The 18291-nt window shown below is 34.6% G+C and overlaps 1 protein-coding gene and 1 pseudogene across 2 annotated transcripts in view; both read right to left on the bottom strand.

The window, feature by feature from the left end:
* Positions 1–18291, bottom strand: part of GUCY1A2 (guanylate cyclase 1 soluble subunit alpha 2) — a 255314-nt gene that overhangs the window by 18163 nt on the left and 218860 nt on the right. The window contains exons 7-8 of one of the 2 annotated variants that reach the window (XM_032472718.1): positions 14314–14468; positions 6148–6794 (exon numbers count right to left, since the gene is read on the bottom strand). In XM_032472718.1, the coding sequence (XP_032328609.1) occupies positions 6791–6794; positions 14314–14468 (159 nt within the window). In that variant the 3' untranslated portion in view covers positions 6148–6790. Of the gene's footprint in view, positions 1–6147; positions 6795–14313; positions 14469–18291 lie in introns of those variants that run through there. The other variant, XM_032472717.1, reaches the window with a different exon arrangement.
* Positions 1566–6603, bottom strand: LOC102524417 (annotated as a pseudogene).

The raw sequence follows: 18291 nt of genomic DNA, 5'->3' as shown, positions 1-18291 counted from the left end.
AAGCAGAAACAATTTTAAAGAATTCTATGCTCTCTATTTTATATATTCCTGAACCAATCAGTAGAATTAGCCTAGATACATTGTAAGGAAAACATACAGAGTTATAATGATTTCAGTCCCAAATAAAGCAAATTAGCCTGAAGAAAATATTTAGGAGCTAGAAAACAAAAAGCAAACATTTTTCTTTTCTTCAACAGTTTAACCTCCTCCTCTTCCTCCTTCTTCTTCCCTTTTTTTAAAAAAATATGTTCACTTATTTCAATTACAACTACTATGTTATTACCATGGAATACAATTTCAGGTTAGACCAGAGAATTTCACAAATGTGACAAAGCATTCTGCAGTATACCAAAGTTTGTATATAATGTCTGACCAAACCAGTTTGCTCATAAATCATTAATGACTTCCATTATAAGTAATTTATTTAGTTTTACATGTATGATTCTTAGAAAACAAACATACTACATACATTTAAAAAGTGTTTCTCGTTTACCTTTGCATTAGCACTTAACATACATATTTCTTTTTCAAGATAATGTTTAAAAATTATTCTAAAACAGCAGCAGCAAAATAGAATTCTGCAATAACAAAAGAGCAAAATCGGAGCCCATAATTAAGTTATTCTCATATTTACAAGTATAATTCTGAAATAAATGCTACTTCTATGTAGCTCTGTTATCAGCTTTTCAGGTTTGGTTTAAACACATATACACTGTCAGTTGCAGTGATGCTTATAATATTATATTCCATTTGTTGTTCTGGAAGGGTTTGTCAAGAGCCAACCAGCCCTAAAAACTGAATGCCACAAGGCAAACAGAATTCCTACATAACATCGAAAGTATGTGATATTCTGTAGCAACTGGGGTATTTCAACATTGACTTGTAGTCTTCTTTAGAATAATTTCATGAGGAATGCTTAAGAAGGTGGACATTTTACCATTACCATGTGCACTTAAAAGTGACATGTTTGCAGTAATTAATGATAGATGCGTGTTTATTGCCATTTTGAACTTAGTTTTGCAGTTGATTTGGTATTTCCTCTTTGTTCCTTTCTTTTTCCTTTTGTGGTTTGATAATTTTCCTTTATATTATCTTGGATTTTTTTTTTTTTTTTTTTTTTTTAGTTTTTGTGACCCTATTGTAAGTTTTTGACTTGTGGTTACCTTTTTTTGTACATATATTAACCCATTACTACAACTGTTTGTATTAAACAGATAGTAATATAAGCTCAAACTCATCCTATTGAGAACAAAAAATTTAAAAAAGAAAAAAAAACTTATATTTTCTTGCTCCCCTCTCCCACTTTTAATGATTTAGATATCTTCCTTTACAATTTCATTTTTATTCTATTATAATTCTGCCAGGGGGAGGATGGTGTGAAGGGACAGACTGGGAGTTCAAAATTTGTAGATACTGACAGGTGTATTTAGAATAGATAAACAAGTTTATACTGTATAGCACAGGGAAATATATATAAGATCTTGTGGTAGCTCATGGTGGAAAAGAATGTGAAAATGAATATATGTGTATTCATGTATGACTGAAAAATTGTGCTCTACACCAGAAATTGACACAACATTGTACTGACTATAACTCAGTAAAAAAAATAAAAATAAAAAATAAAAGTGACATGTTTCTTATGTGCTAATTTGACTCCCTGAACGACCTAGTTAGTGAACTAGTCACCAGTAATTTAGGGACCAGGCAAATCAAGCCTGCAAGAAAGGAAGCCAGTTCCAAATTACCATGTTATTTTCTAAATCACTCAATCTATTTTCTACATAAATATATAACCTCAGTATGAGATGTCTGACTAAAGCAAGCACCACCAACAAAACAAGACAGCATCTCTTCTAAGGTTTACATTTTGCCCAGGATTCCTGATACATGGAATAGCCCATATGAAGTGTCACTGTTCCTACAACAAAGCCTTGGGCTGCCTTGCACATGTGAGTCAGGTGAATGGATAGTTTAGTATTTCCCCTGCTCTTCCATTTATATAATCCATATACAACAATTACTCTAAAACCTGCCATTCCAATGGGGACAAATGGTGTCCCTCTAGCTTTTCAGATACACTTAGATCCCTGGTCCTCACCATATGAAGGAAGAGAAACACCTGTGTTGGCTGACACAGTGTGTGAAGAGAGCTACACAACTTCTCACACTTCAATCCATTTCTTTAACCTACCTCTTCTTGAACAATATTTTACAGCAAAACTTCCTTGCAAATTCTGCTAAAGGAATGCTTTTCAGAAATACTAATTTTTGTGTAGAGAAACTATGGTAAGGTAGTAACTATGAAAGACAGGAGAAGTTGGCATAAACTCTGTAAATCTGATCTCTTACATTTTAGGTTTCCTCCCCTACAGGCAACATAGGAATAAATTAGCTAATAATACTGGTTAAGTCATTTAAATTCTCTGGATCTTAATTCCTTGTGGGAAAAGATTTTTATCTAATTTATTCCAAAGATTATTTATTACTCTAACATCTAGTGGAGGTTGAGAATTTATACACTACTCTAATTAGAGAGGGTCGTGGAAAGCAACATAACCAATGAGTTTTAAACTTGCAAATCTAAGGAAGCCTCAGGATGTCCACAGAAAACACTGTTGTGTTGGCCAACACCATAAAAGCTGATTATAGAGCAATTTTTATTCAGCAATGGGTGACTAATGCATGAGAGTCTTTGCACTTTAACCAGAGCCATGAAAATAATTCTTAGCATAGCATTTAGAGAAGAGACTTCTCACATTTCATGAAGTGTTACACAAAAAAGAACAGTGAGACAGATTACTGAAACACTGAGTCCTAATTAAGACCAATTTCAATTTTCTAGTTTAAAAATGACTTCTCGTAACACATTCCATTTTCTTTTTTTATTGAAGTACACTTGATTTATAATATTGTGTTAGTTACAGGTGTACAGCAAAGCAATTCAGATATATGTATATATTCTTTTTCAGATTCTTTTCCATTATAGATTATTGTAAGATACTGAATACAGTTCCCTGTGCTATATAGTGAGTCCTTGTTCTTTACCTGTTTTATACATTGTAGTGTGTATATGTTAATCCCAAACTCCTAATTTGTCCCAACCCCCTACTTTTCCCTTTGACCATCAGCTTGTTTTCTATGTCTGTGAGTCTTTTTCTGCTTTGTTAATAAGTTCATTTGTATCATATTTTTTTTAGATTCCACATATAATTGATATCATATATTTGTCTTTTGCTACTACAACATATTCTATTTTATTACATCTTAAAATGTATTCTCACAATACAATTCATGATTATGTTTTTTTTGAAAGTGGACTGCTTAGTTTTGAGGGAAATTGAAACAGATCTATTTACTTAATATAACAATCTAATATACAAACAATCCAATATAATACAGTATAAAATTTTGTGAATTCTTTTAAAGAACAATGTACATAAATGAGAAAAAGGAGGAAGAGAAATTGATTTAGAAAAAGTTTGATTACAGGCTAAATCTTAAAGACTTTTTAAAGTAAAGTTCATTCAGGCATTATTATTTTTGAAGTGAGTGAAAAATGGCTTTCCAGTTCCAAGGCCCACATTGACCACACAATACACAGAAGAGCTGTTTGATTTTGCCTAGTCAGTCCTGTAATTATTTCCTTAAAGATGTTCATACCTTACATGCTTTCCTTCTATTTACACAGCCTTAGTCCTGGTTGTGGTCTGGAACAACAATGTTGCCTTTTAATAGTCATATTTCCTCTAGTTTTCCTTATTTCCTCCCTGTGGAACATCACCTCCAAATGTTTTCTTTTCATCATGTTGTTTCCAGGCTCAAAAACATGCAATGGGTCTCTAATGGTATATGAGTCCAATATTATCCAAGTTCAAAATTAGATTTAATTTAGAATTAAATTCTCAGTCTCACTAGATGTTAGAACTATAATAATTTTTTTCAATAAACATTTTATTTTGGAATAATTTTAGATTTACAGAAGTGTGGCAAAGACAATACAGTGAGTTCCCCTATATTCTTTACTCAGTTTCCCCAATGTTAACATTCTACATAACTCTGGTATATTTGCCATAACTAAGAAATTAATAGTACTATGTTATGAACTAAACTAAAGACTTTATTTTGATTTCACCACTTTTCTACTAGTGTCCTTTTTCTTTTCCAGGAGTTGGTGTAAAACTTTTGGAAATAATATAAACCTACTTGTTTTTTCTTGACTTACAAGGAAACAGAAGATAAGATTATTCATGTGATTAATAACTAGGATCATACGCTAACTAGTGGCAGAACAGTAATGTGAATTTCAGTCTCCTGATACCTTTTATTTGGTCATTAATTTATTTAATCAGCCAGAAGCAATTTTTTAAGATTTCCAAATTATGGGCCATTTTGGAAATCTAATGATTAGGAAAAAACATCTTTCCAGAAAAGTGCACATGTGAGTATGCACAGAAAATATGTCAGGAAACTCATAAACACACTAACCTTAAGACTGACTTAAATGCTATCCCATCCCCCAATACCTCAATAATACTATATTTATCTATGTTCTACTTTGGATTTTAAAACCAGATTTTACCTAAATTGATTAGCCAAAAAAAAATGTTTAAAAATTGCATTTCTACTTCTTTAGCTGAAATGTAAACATCTAAAAAATTCAAAAAGTATCTTTTACCCTGTGCTAATTGTGAAATAAACATTGACCTCCCAGTCTCCTGTAATGGTGACATTTTTTTAGGAAAGGAAAAGGAAAAGGACAATATGTGTTGGTTTCCCCTCTTGCCTCAGATTATGCTCAATTATCTTAGTAATTTCGTTTTCACTTTACAGTGATCTAAATAATGTAAATAATTTAGTTAAACTTGGTATTATTTGTATACATATTATTTATGGCCAATAAAATAGCTATTTTTTGTACTTCATAGAAATTCCTTTGTGTGTGTGTGAAATTAATAGATGTCTGCCATATAAGAATTGTTGACACAAACCAGATTAGTGTCTAATTTTTGAACCCTAAGTAGGTAATTAACCTTCAGCATTACTGTCACGGGAAAAGAGAAACACTCTTCATACAGAGTAAGGAATGTGTCCTAACATAGGACCAGCAATAGTTCTACATTCAAACTAGAGCTTAATCATATAGACCAAATCTATGCTGAACAGTGAATAAAACCACACACACACACACAAAATCAAAATTGCCAGTCCCACTTTTTCACTTCATAGCTATGAAATAATAACTATTATTACACAGTACTTATATATTTTTGCATTGATTCTGATAGTTCATTTAAGCAATTAGACCTATAGAAGTGAGCCAATAGTTAAATATATACAACGTTTACTATAAAAATAACTGCAGCATTACACTCTGACCCTCAAAGACCTCACTATTATGATCTTAAATGGGATGGTAATTATATGGAATCTTGAGGTGGGATATTCTAAATTGTCAAAAATCAGACCAGACTTATTTTTAAAAATTAGGAAGGCTTATGATTTCCAGTCCTCAGAATTATACTTTCTGGGAAAAAATGCTATTTTGATACAGCAGGGAGACAAGGGAAGAAAGAGCAAAATAAAAATATCTAAATAAGTAGAATATCTTATTCAGTTTTGCTGCATGTGACTTTTGTTGACCTTTTTAATAGGATAACATTAATATTGTTGTAACTAAAAAATATATAGAAATATAATTCTTGATGCACAGCTTAATTTTTTCCTTCTGTAAACACTATGAAGTCATTTGTCTTTATTATTTTTCTTGAAATTATATAGTGAGTATCATTTTTGCTTCTACAAAGAATAAGATGATCAAAAAAATCACTTAAAAAAATCATAGGAAAGTAAAATGCCAGCCCAAATACTGAAAAATATATAAATAAAGTCACTAACGCAGATAAATGTTTTGATTTTTTTAAAAACATGGGGCTACAAGGAAACTACTAGGCAGAGTTTCTTGAAGCTCTTTGGCTATATTTCCCCACATTAAGTACTATAGGAAGAAGAATAAATATTTACAATATAGTATTTTACTCTTGTAATAATAGTAATATTGAAAGATTTTCTAGCTAGTGTTTTTAGCTAGGTTAATAACTATTCACTTTTTCATGCAAAGATAACTGTACCCAAGTAGCCATCTTTCTTCAATTATTCCATGCATCTCTCAATATGCTAGAAAGATGCATTCCTCTAAATTGTCTATGAAGTAAAATTCTAAACATTATGACTCTATTCATACTGTGACTTTGTGTGCATTAGACACAAAATGTTTTAGCATCACAGACACAAAAGATGGTTTTCTGCTTAACGTGGTGGGGAGGACTCTATTTGCCACAGCTTTGTCATATATATTCATGTTCAGATCCAGAGTAAGAGATACTGATATGGTTAGAAATACAGAGATGCCAAATGAAAATTTTAGGAAGAACGCTCCTCTTCTTTATCACCTTGAGTATGAAAAGAACTCCAAGAAAGCAAAAGTATTAATGTGGGCATATTAATACGTACATAATAGGAAAGGAACAGAATCTCCCTTGCTCTGATTGCAGCTTGCTCCATATGGCTGTCTTTACCACTGTCTTGCAGAAGAAATCCTCTCATCCAGACAGAGCATAGTCAGAAATTATTGTTCCTTATCATTAGTTATTGACCAACAGAGACAGTTTAGCCGTGGATAAGAACTCAGGCTCTAGAGTAAGGCAGCTATGGATTTGGATTCTGACTCCCACAATTATTTAGCTGTGTGTTCTTGGTGATTTATTTAAATTTTCAAAGGCTCAGTTTCTTCTCATCTGAAAAGTGAAGATAATAACAATGCTTAACACAAGCTCACTGTGAAGATCAAATGAGGTAACGTGGAAAAACTGATTATGGAGGAAAAGTAATTCAATATATGTTTGTTATTACCATCGTAACATTTTAGAGCTAAAAGATATTTTAGAGTTCATCTAGGTAATTTCCCTCATTGTAGCGATGAGGGACCAAGCCCAGAAACATTACCAGGCTTGTCAAAAGCTACACAAAAAGTTAATCTCTGAACCAAGGTGAGATTTCAGTTCTCCTGATTCTTAGGCTAGAAACCTATTATACTAAACTCTAACGTGAACAATGTGGCTTGTGGAGTTTTAAGTTTGATGTTAGTGGTCTAAAGAAGACTGCAAGTTAAGTATTACAACTTTTTGAGTTTCCAGCTTTTTTAGAGATTATATAGGGCTAGCTATATCTAAGGGAAGACTGAGAAGTAAGGATACTGCAGCCATCATAAAAATTCTGTGTTTCTCAGGAATACTCCTTAATTTCCTCCTCAAGCCAAACATTCTACCGCTTCTTAAATAACAACAACAAAAAAAACCAGTCCTTGTTATGGACTTAATGTTGGTGTCCTCCCAAAATTAATTTGTTGAAACCCTACCCCTCAATGTGATGGTATTAGGAGGTGGGGCCTTTAAGAATAAGTTAGAATTAGATGAAGTTATGAAGTTAAGAATAAGTTAGAATTAGATAGAGGTCATGGAATTGAACAGGATTAATGCCCTTATAAGAGTCATCAGAGCCTGCTTCTCTCTCTCTTTCTGCTACATGAGGATAAAAGGAGAAGTCAGCCATCTGCAAGCCACAAGAGAGTTCTCACCAGAACCCAACCATGCTGGCACCATGACTTCTGACTTCCAGCCTCCACAACTGTGAGAAATATATTGCTCTATTTTTGGTAGAACTTCTTTAGAACTCAAAGAACTCATCTTGCAAAAGTCCTTTTCTTTCCCAGATTTTTAACATAATGATACACATTTTTTTAAAATTCTAAAAGATGAGAAAGTATAAGTAGAATTGGGGGTACAGTTCTAGGCAGATTTTAGACTTTAGATTTTCCCTTTGTTGTAAATAAAAAAGTCCATGCCCTAACCCCTAGAACCTATGAATATGTTAAGTTACATGGCAAAGATGAATTAAGGTTACAGGTGGAATTAAGGGTGCTAATTCGCTGACTTTAAAATGGGGAAATTATCCTGGATTATCCAATGGATTCAATGTAACCACAAAGTTCCTTAAAAGTAGAAGAGGGAGGAAGAAGAGTCAGAAAGAGTTGCAACAGTGGGAGCAGCACCAGAAAGATGCAATATCAAAAGAGTAAGAAACTAACAGAATGGCTTTCCCTGATGCTAGAGCTATTTGCTGATTCAGTCTGACTGAAAATTCTTGCAACTTTTCCCTTTTCTCTGACAAACCCCGTCTCTGCTTCACTTGCTCAATTGCATTTGTGCTAAACAACCCCCAACCTTTTCATTATATTCTCCACTCCCTATACATTCTTTACCCAGAATAGCTTATCCTTTAACCCAAAAGCTGTATTCCAGGAAGATGGTCACAGGCTGATAGCCTCAGAAGAATGAAGAGACCCAACAGAGTTTCTCCATGACACCAGGTGGATTCACCAAGATTAAGAATACAGCACCCCAGAAAATGCCCTGATTGTTGCTGCCTCTCTATTCTGTTTTTTCTATAAAACCACAGGAGCCCAGCCCCTAGATGGATTCACTGTCTCTAAGGCATTAGCCTGCCTGGTAAAGCAATAAAGCTGTGCTTTTCTAATTCTCCCAAAACTCTGCCTCTGAGTCTCAATTTGGCTACAGAGTCCAGTTTTTCAGCAACAATATTATTTGCTTTATGATGGAGGAAGGGAGCCACGAACCAAGGAATGCAGGTGGACTCTTGAAGCTGGAAAAAGTCACGAAAACAGATTTTCTCCTAGAGATTCCAGAGAAGAATGCAGTTCTGATGACACCTTGATTTTAGACCAGTGAGACCCATATCAGACTTCTATTCTACAGAACTGTAACATAATACATTCATGTCATTTAAGCCACCTTTGTTGTAATTTAATCAACATATATGTAATTATGTACTATAAGGGAGAAAAACTCAACACCCCAAAATGTTTCTTTGGCATTTGAATTATTTTGAGCTGGAAACAATCAAGGCCGCAACAGACTTAGGAAGAAACTTTGATCTTCCCCCTAACTGCTTAAAGGAATATAGATAGGAGGCATGTTTCAGGAAAGGAGCTGTCACCATACATAACTATAGTACGAACTAGGTGTGGTAGACAGGGAGGAACCCAGCAAAATCTAGTTGTTAAAATTCCTTTCTATGTTCCATTGTCTCTGCATGGCCTAGTAAACATTTGTTAACCAAATACCTGCTTTTCCATCTCCATATCAGTTGCCTCCCGGCCTTGAATTCCCAAACCATTACCCTCAACATGGTCCTTTGTCTTTAGCTAAAGATGGTATTTAAGGTGAGGGTTTTGGCCATTTTGGAGAGATACTTAGTTTTCCTGGATCTTTCTCATGTATACATGTTATTAGACTTTTGTTTAATTTTTTCCTGTTAATCTGCCCCATTTCAATTTAATTCTTAGAGCATCCAGAAGAACCTGGAAGGATAGAGGAAAATACTTCTCCCCAACAGCATCTCTGCTGAAATTTGTGGATTTGCCATCAAAATAGCCAGTTTTAATCACATGATTAAGACTTAGTCATCAATAATACAACTTTGCTAATAAAAACTTGTAGGAATAAGCTGATTACTAACTAGCTCAGTTCTGAGTCAGCTCAAAGTGCCTTTGGCCAAATTACCAAACTGAGTATTTCTTTGGAATTGTCAGATGAGGCCTGTAATCCAACTATCACATATCTCTCAACATGGATAAACTTATAAAATGTGAGAATCAAGTACAGAAATAAGATAGTCTATTCCTTTATGGAACAAACATGTTGAAACAGTAAATGAATGTCTATTATGTTTCAAGGATCAAGAGCTTTATAAACTTCATCTTTAATCCTAACAATAATTTTCTGAAATAGGTACCAATTTAAAGATGAGAAATATGGGCCCAAAGAAATTAAGTTCCTAAATTTCACATAGACAATACATTTTAGAGTCTGGATTTCAACCTAGGAACTCTGATTCTGGTTCACTTAATCACCTATCCTGCTCCATTGTACATCGCCTGATGTGATGAGCTGTTTATACAAACTGGTCAGAAGGCAACTTGGTTTTAACCAAAGAAGAGGCCTCTCATAGTGAATGAAAAATAGGCATTCTGAAAAGTCTAGAATAGATCAATTTTTAAATGAGAAAAGCAAAAATACTTAAAGGTTAAGGATAATTTTATATCAAAGTAGTCAGACTCTACATTTTTAGTTTGCACGTAGCAAGGAAATACAATTAATTCTGCTCAGGCAAATCACTTGATTATTCATGCCATTTCAAAATTTGCTGAAACTGTCCTTAATATAAGCAGTTATTTCAACTTCACAGATTAGTAGCATGATGTTAAAACACAGTTGTTTGTAACATGTGCATTATTTTAAAATTTGGATGAGTGGGAACAAAGATGGGTGCAAACATAACATTTATTAGAGAAAAATAAAAACATCAAACATGAAAAATAAAAAACTCAATGAAAATTTTATTTTTGTCCAGAAATAAAACAAAATAAAGTGCTCTAGGTGAAGAGGAAATGGTCCTTTGGCATTATCACATGCAACAAGAAGACTAACATGAAGTCCAAAAAAATGAAGATTATTATATAAAAGTTATGAAGTGGATTTGAATTGTATTCCTTATGTACAAAATAAATTTTGATATAAACAACATCTGATTATTCCAATTCTAGTAACCTTTAGGAAACTCAATTATTTATATCACATGAAATGTAAATTAGCTTAACTTATGTAATGACTGGTAAGTAATGTTCATAGAAACACACTTTGAAATAATTAAAAATTAGAAAAACAAAACTTAAGAGTTCATCAATAGAGGAACAGATGCATAAAAATTAGAATATGACCTAATCATGTACTGGAATGTGTATAGTAATTAAAATGGTGAGCTAGAGCTAAATGTTTCAACAGAACAGATTTTAAAACATGACATTTTTTAAAAGTTAAAGAAAAGTTCATACAATAAATATCACTTAGGCAAATTAAAACAAATAAAATTCTATTGTTTATGGATACATAGGAGATAGTTAATGTATAAAACACTAGACTTTGAAACACACCAAATTCATTAGGGCATTTGCCCCAACGAAAGAAAGGAAAAATCCCAAAGGAAATGTCTTACTTACTTTGATTAAATAATATCTGAAGTGAATATAAAGTCTTAAACCAGTGGTGGGATCATGGCTATTACATTACTCCTTTTAAATTTTAGTTTTCAAAATATTTATCAAAAATTTTTTAAATCAAGTACGTAAATATTTCAGGCAAAATGCATTTGGAATGAATTATTCAAAAAATTTATTTCAGTTTCTCATAGTATCTAAATAATCCACTCTCACAAAGTTTGTGGTATTTATACAATCTTACTAAAAATGAGTTGAATATAAAACTCTGAAGATTTCAAAATAACCAGACAATATTGGACATTCTACAGCATTTAATTCAGGAAAGAAAATTGGAAATTTCAAGCTCCCATGAGCTTAATATTCTGTTTTATTTCACAAATTCCTATTTACACTAAGAAATTTCAAGTCTATCTCCTTATAGATCATGTCCCTGAGAAGTCAGCCTGGCATTCCACTTTGAACATCCTGGCAAAGGGAAGCGTGCTCTACACTTGTGGGTTCATAAATCGCCTGTGCAGCGTGGAACAGAACAATTATACACAGCGGAAGCCTATACGTTGGGGTATATAAAACCAACAGAAAGTACTTAGGCACAGATACAGAATCTGAAAACCCAGTCACACTGAGATCATAGCCCTAAATTTAATTTCCTAGAAACTTATCAGGAACCAAGGTGCATTGTTTTTAAATGTATATCTCAAATAAAAATGAATGTCAAAGGTCACTGAGTCCAGTCACTCTTCTGAAGCATGGGAAGACAAGCTGAAACAACCAAGGGGTGGGATTCTGGGGTCTGAGTAATTAGCCACATTTCCATCAAGGTAATGGGAATAGGACCACCTGCCTTCAGTCACTGGGGGTAATCAATTGCTGCCCTTCCCACCTGCTAATCTGTTCTTCTTTCTACAATCTTGGAGATCTTTGTAAAGTACAAATCTGGTCAAGTCGCTCCTCTGCACAAAACTCCTCAACATCTTTGATTGCCCTTAGGGTTAAGCGGACTTACATTACCTTAACATGACTTACCAGCTTCAGCTGTTCTGACCTCAGTTTCTCTCTTCTTCCTCATTTTAGCCCACTCTTCCGCTTGCTCTAACACTCTAACCAGGTTTTCTTGACCTCAACACTAGTCTATCGTAACAAATTGTTTACTTGGTTACGCCCACTATCTGGTCTGTGGTTTCCTCCATGAAGCCAGAGGTCATATTTATGTTGTTTATTGTTGTAATTTAGTTAGTGTCTATCAGAGTGCTTGGAAAATAGTAGGTACTTGGCAAGTATTTGTTGAAAGAAGAGAAGGAAGGAGGAACAGACAAAGGAAAGGGGTTATTTTGAGAACAGAATATTCATAATAGTATTTTTATAAAATATTAGTAGGAATTACATGATTTGGGAACAGTCACAGAAAGTTCCGTTTGCAGTCTACCCAGATAGCAGCTCAGTGCACCCATCTATTACTCCTTCTGATTTTTTATTTTTGCGGGGGAGGGGGGAGTGGGGCAAATCATAACAGAACACAATGTTTCAATGTTGTGGTGGTTGACATGATTCAATTTTTCAGAACTTATTGATCACCAAGGATCATTACAAACTCAACTAATGTGAAAAAAGGAAAGCTCAGACAGCGCCCAAATGCACAGACTCTGTGTGGCTTGCGGGGTATCCTTTATTGGTCACTTGTAAACAAAGCCAGCTATGGCCATGACCTTCAAGCCCAGCGTGTGAACTCACACAGTTGATCCATTCTTTACACGTCATTTTTTTTAAAATGAAGTTTCTGAAAATCTGCACTTACTTACACAAATCTTAAACATAAATATTAGCACCACGATGGGGAAAGTCATCACCATTGTAAAAGAATATAAAAGAGGTGGTTGACTTTTTAGGAGTTTTTCCTTACCCTGTAATCTAGAGCACAAATTACACTGATCTAGAGACACTTCCCAAATTCCATTTAGTGTGGGAATCATGATCAGATCATCTGCACTATGCCCTGAATTGTGTCAGAAAAATTGGGAGAAATTTAAAAGAGGCAAAACCCGTTACATAAGAACTCTAAGAATGACACGTAGCTCTTAAGCAACTTTCTCTTGATTTTATATTTGTAATTTCTTCCCCTTTCTCATATGAGCCTCAGGAATCTGGAAATACTTGTCCTTTATCTAAAAGACTTTAACTTCCCTCTATATAGATGTGGTATCAAAAGCTTCAAAAGTATCACCAGTTTTGTTTTTATAAATCAACATTTATTATCTGTGTATTTAAATTGTCTATTTCAGGGGTTTTTTTTGGTAGCCATATTAAAAAACATCAATGGTTGATATTTCTATTTCTACTACAGGTTTGCAATGTGATTTCTAAGTCATTTAAGTCATGGAACTAATGAAATAGCTTGTACACCAAAGCCTAGCATTAAGCCAAAGTCTACCAAGTAGGAGACAGTCATACTGTTTTCTCACTCTAGAGATGCTTATCTTACCAATGCATTTATTCGTTAATTCAACAAACATTTATAGTATGCTTATTATGTGCTAAACATTGTAAGTTCTGGGCCTATAACAATGAACAAGAACAGACATGATCTCTGCCCACATGCAGCTTAATACCTAGTGGGTGAGAAGATATCTACCAGACACAAAATAAGGATGACTTCAGCCATCAAAAATGTGTAGAGTTGTCAAATATGACCTTTAAGATAGTTTGAAGTTTTAGTCTGTACCCAGAATATATTTAACTTGAGAGAGTCCCAATTTATATTCATTATTCAAAAGAATAAAAACAAACATCTTTTCTATCTTATTCCTCTGATTTTTATAAGCATTGAGGAACATTTTGAAAATGTCAGGGTTTCTAGTTGTGACACAGATCCTTAACATTTGCTCTCCTGTATTTTTTAAATAGGGATGCCTAAGAGGGGCAGAGGCTGTGGGAAATGACACACCTATATTTGCCTCTCAATCAAATCAGGTTTTCTGTGTGCTCTCTGAGGGTGCAAATTACATTTTGTGTCATAATTGCTGTCTTTCAAACTGGATGGATCTACTCATACGATCTAACGGAACGACAGAATCAAGAAGGATAGAGCCTCACTTTGACACTCACTGTACTACCTCAGGATATTAGCACAAGGCGATGCCAAAGACTGGGGGTGGGGTGGGGGGGAGCCAAAGAACACTTACTGGTAAGTTGTTGGGCTGACATTGATGCGCCGAGGGTGACTTCCTGATTCAAATTTGCTTGCCAGAGTGACGTTATTTCCAAACAGGCAGTATCGTGGCATTCTTACTCCAACAACTCCAGCCAGCACAGAGCCTGAGTGAATGCCTATCCTCATCTAAAAAAGAAAAGGAAAAAGAAAAGGATATATTTATGTTTTCATTTGGTATGCAATTATTTTCATGAGAGGTACTGCTGACTTTGGAAACCATTAAACTACTAGCTCTTCAAAGACAGTAACTGGGGGTCCTGGTCATTTTTGTGAGCCCAATATATGGACTATTATAGTATCAATGAACATGGATGCTGTGGCATAAATGCATAAATAGATAAATTATAGGGAAAAAAACTATGTTTAACTTTCAATATAAATTCAGTAATGTTGCAAGCTAAATCAGGTTTTATTTGTACCTAATATGCTCTAATAAATGGAAAATACATTATTCCTCCACCAGTTATTCTCACATAAAATCCTCTTTTTCTTCATAACATTAAACACAATTATAAATTAAATATTCATCTTTCTGTGTATTTTGTTTAAATATTGGATTTTCCCACGCGAGAAGTATTTGTACCTATTTCCTTACTGCTGAATATTCAGCACTCAGTACTCTACCTGGAGCAAAGGAGGCACTCAGTCAGTGATAAATACTGAATTGCCTAAATTTCCCAATATAGTATTAAAATGGAGTTATGGAGAATTCAACCTGTGAGTCAGTCAAGATTGAAAACCTTAAAGAGTAAATTAAATGCTCTATATTTTACATTCTGAGAATCTGGTAAATAGTCTGGTTCATGCCTTGAAGGAGCCCTCATTGTGCAGTTGATGTACACTTAAACGTGATTACAGTAATGAAGCTGTATCCACATGGTCTACACCAAAGTAACTAAAGCTAATGACCGAGTGAGAGATTAGTTCTAGGGGAATGTGGGTGCCTTTGGGACAGGAGAAGGAGATCTGACCTCTAGATGTCCACTAGGCAGGCAAAGTGTCACCCCTTTGCTACCATGTCTGCTATCGCCACTATAGTTGCTAAGGCAAAGAGCCACTTTGAGATTAATCTTTGTCACAAGACTGGAGATTTTTGCATGTATCAACCCATAGTAAGACAGGTTAAAACTATTGTGATCTAGCTAAAGCTCCTAATAATCTCTTCACTTGCTTTTAAAAAACTGATTCTAAAATTTATTTGGAAATTCAGTATGCTAGGAAGAGCCAAGATACACTTGAGGAAAAATAAAAAAGTTGGAATATTTGTCCTATATGATTTCAAGCCTTAGTATAAACATAGCTAATTAGCACATGGTACTTAGACAGGGAAACAGACTAAAAGAGCAGATAGCCCAGAAAGACTTCTGTGCATCAATGGGTGATGATATGTGATAGAGTTGGCATTTCAGATTAGTGAGAAAAAGATGGTATTTCCATTAGGATGCTCCGGGTCAACTGTTTTCATGTGGGGAAAAAAAAATTCCAAATAGACTGAAGATCTTAAAGTAGAAGGCACAACTTTACAGCTTTAAAAATAATGGTTTTAATTAAGGTAAAGGTCAATCTTCAGGGCCAGTAAAACCCTTAAATATAGACACTTAAAAAAGTATAGGCTTTTATTAATCTCCCGGTTACACTTTCCACATAAGTGGTCCAGCTTATCAGGCAGCTCTGTTCCCCTCTGTCAGTCAGGGACCAGGTCCTTATCATCGTGTTCCTCCTCATGCCTTGTCACATATCCCTTGTTAGAAAACACAGGGTTGGATCAAGGGCATCCTCAAGTTCCAACTTATGAGATGGCAAGACAGACACAGAAGTCCAAGGTAAGGATCACAAAGTCACCGAGGAATTCATTCCTCTCTGTAGACCCAGGTTTACATCTGGTCTCATTTCCCTTCTACCTAAAGACTTCCTTGAACGTGTGTGTGTGTGTGTGTGTGTGTGTGTGTGTGTGTGTGTGTGTGACTTAGGTACACTGGTGATAAACCCTTTGTTTTGTATGTCTGGAAAGTCCTTCCTTGACTTCATGTGTATATACCTTTCACTAGGTATGAAGTCCTAGTTTGATAGGTTTTGTTTCAGTGCTTTAGACAATGCTTCACTGTCTTCTCCTTTGCACCATTACCTTCTGCCCTCATGCTTATCTTAATTCCTCTGTGTCGGCTGTCTGTGTCTGACTTCTAGCTTCCTTGGTCTGCACGGACTCTCAGCTTCATCTCTTGTGAAGTTTGTTGGGTTCTTCCTGATCTGTCCTTCCCTGCACTACAACCCGAATGTCTCCCAAAGAGATGCTGGGGAACTCATATATTTCATTTTGTTCCTTGTCTTTCAGGCATCACTGCCTTCCATTGCCTAATGTCCATGGAACTGTTCTTTTTTGCATATTTTGTTCACATTTTTAATTGTTGAAGATGGGAGTGTAACTCCAGTTCATATTTTTTTCATATTGGCTGGCAGCAAAAATGAGATATACTGCTTTTTTTTTTTAACAAAGCAAACTATTTGAAAATTTTAAGCCTATTTCTGAGGAGAGATTGTCTACTTGGATTTAAAGACAAAAAATGTAATGAATGGTAATATTCCTTTTAAACAAGCATAAAGCAACTTTCTCTAAAATTAGTGAAGCATTTTGAAAAATATTATATTTATTTGGGTTTCTGTTTGCTTTCAGAAGGCCTATTTACATTAAATTACCTTGTGCAATACCAGAGTGCCTAAAAACACCAAGACCTTAGATACTAAGATTGTCAGGCTGGACCTGTGAACCTTTTTAAGTAGGAAGAGAGATGTGAACATCAAATTGACATATTTTACAGCCTCTATAGCCTGTAACTTTAGTTTGAGAAGGAGCATCCATACACTACACCAACTATATAAAAGGCTTCTATGTTTCTGTCTCTGTCTCCTTTCAAAAGATCTGAGATGGTTTCCTTTTTTTAAACTAAATTTTCAGAATGAGAGTTATTATAACCTAAAATTGTTGAAGATAAAAACCCTCATATTCTTGAGAGGGTAGATGGAGAAATAGTCTTAAAAAAAAAAAACAAAACTTATCTCTTAGAAGACTACCTGAAGGCATGCACAAGAATATAAAAAAAAAAAAAACCCATAAAAATAGCACAGAGTTGCTCTTACTGTCACTACTGTGCAATGGACCAGGACTCAGAAAATTATTTACTCTTGGATGTAAAGAGATACCATTGAGAACTTACAAGCTGAATCATCAGACTTCAGTTTTATTTTATTTTTTTTTATATTCCTTTTGACAACTTACTGAGATTTCCCAGGAATTGTTGCCTATATGAGGAAGTCACTGATTGCCACATTCGGAATCTTCCAAGAGTATCTAGCAGTTAGACAAAATAGAGAGATACTTTTAAGTGTCCATGAGGAATTTAGATTCCTTTTGGCAAGATTTAAACTATTGAATTGGTTAACCAAGCAGTCATGTTTGCATCCATCTGTTCAGCATACCCTAGTTAAGAGGATTGTTTTGTACTAAAATCAGTGGCTGTCAACTAGGGCCATTTGTGTCACTCAGTGGACATTTGGCAATGCCTTGAGACATCTTTAAAATTTTTTTACAACTTGGATGGAGAGCTGCTATTGGCATCTATTCAGTAGAACTAGAGGTTCCCAGGACAACATCCCCACAAGGAAGAATTTTCCAGTCCAAAATAGCAATAATGCAGAGGTTGAGAAACCCCGCAGTAAACAGACCTCTGGCAACCTGTAAACACTTAGTAAAGCAACACACACACACACACACACACACACACACACACACACACACACACACACAGAGTAAATGCTTTAATAAGATCAAGTCTTTGATGAATAACACTAGACTTCACTTTTTGGAGACAGTTCATGGAAAGAATGTGCTTGTCCTCGGGGTACATTGAAAACCACAGTAACTTTAGGATCTGTCTTGATGTTAGGACATCCA

Source organism: Camelus ferus, chromosome 33, assembly GCF_009834535.1.
Source record: "Camelus ferus isolate YT-003-E chromosome 33, BCGSAC_Cfer_1.0, whole genome shotgun sequence".
NCBI classification, from domain to species: Eukaryota; Metazoa; Chordata; class Mammalia; order Artiodactyla; family Camelidae; genus Camelus; species Camelus ferus.
This window is presented reverse-complemented; position numbering and strand designations above follow the sequence as displayed.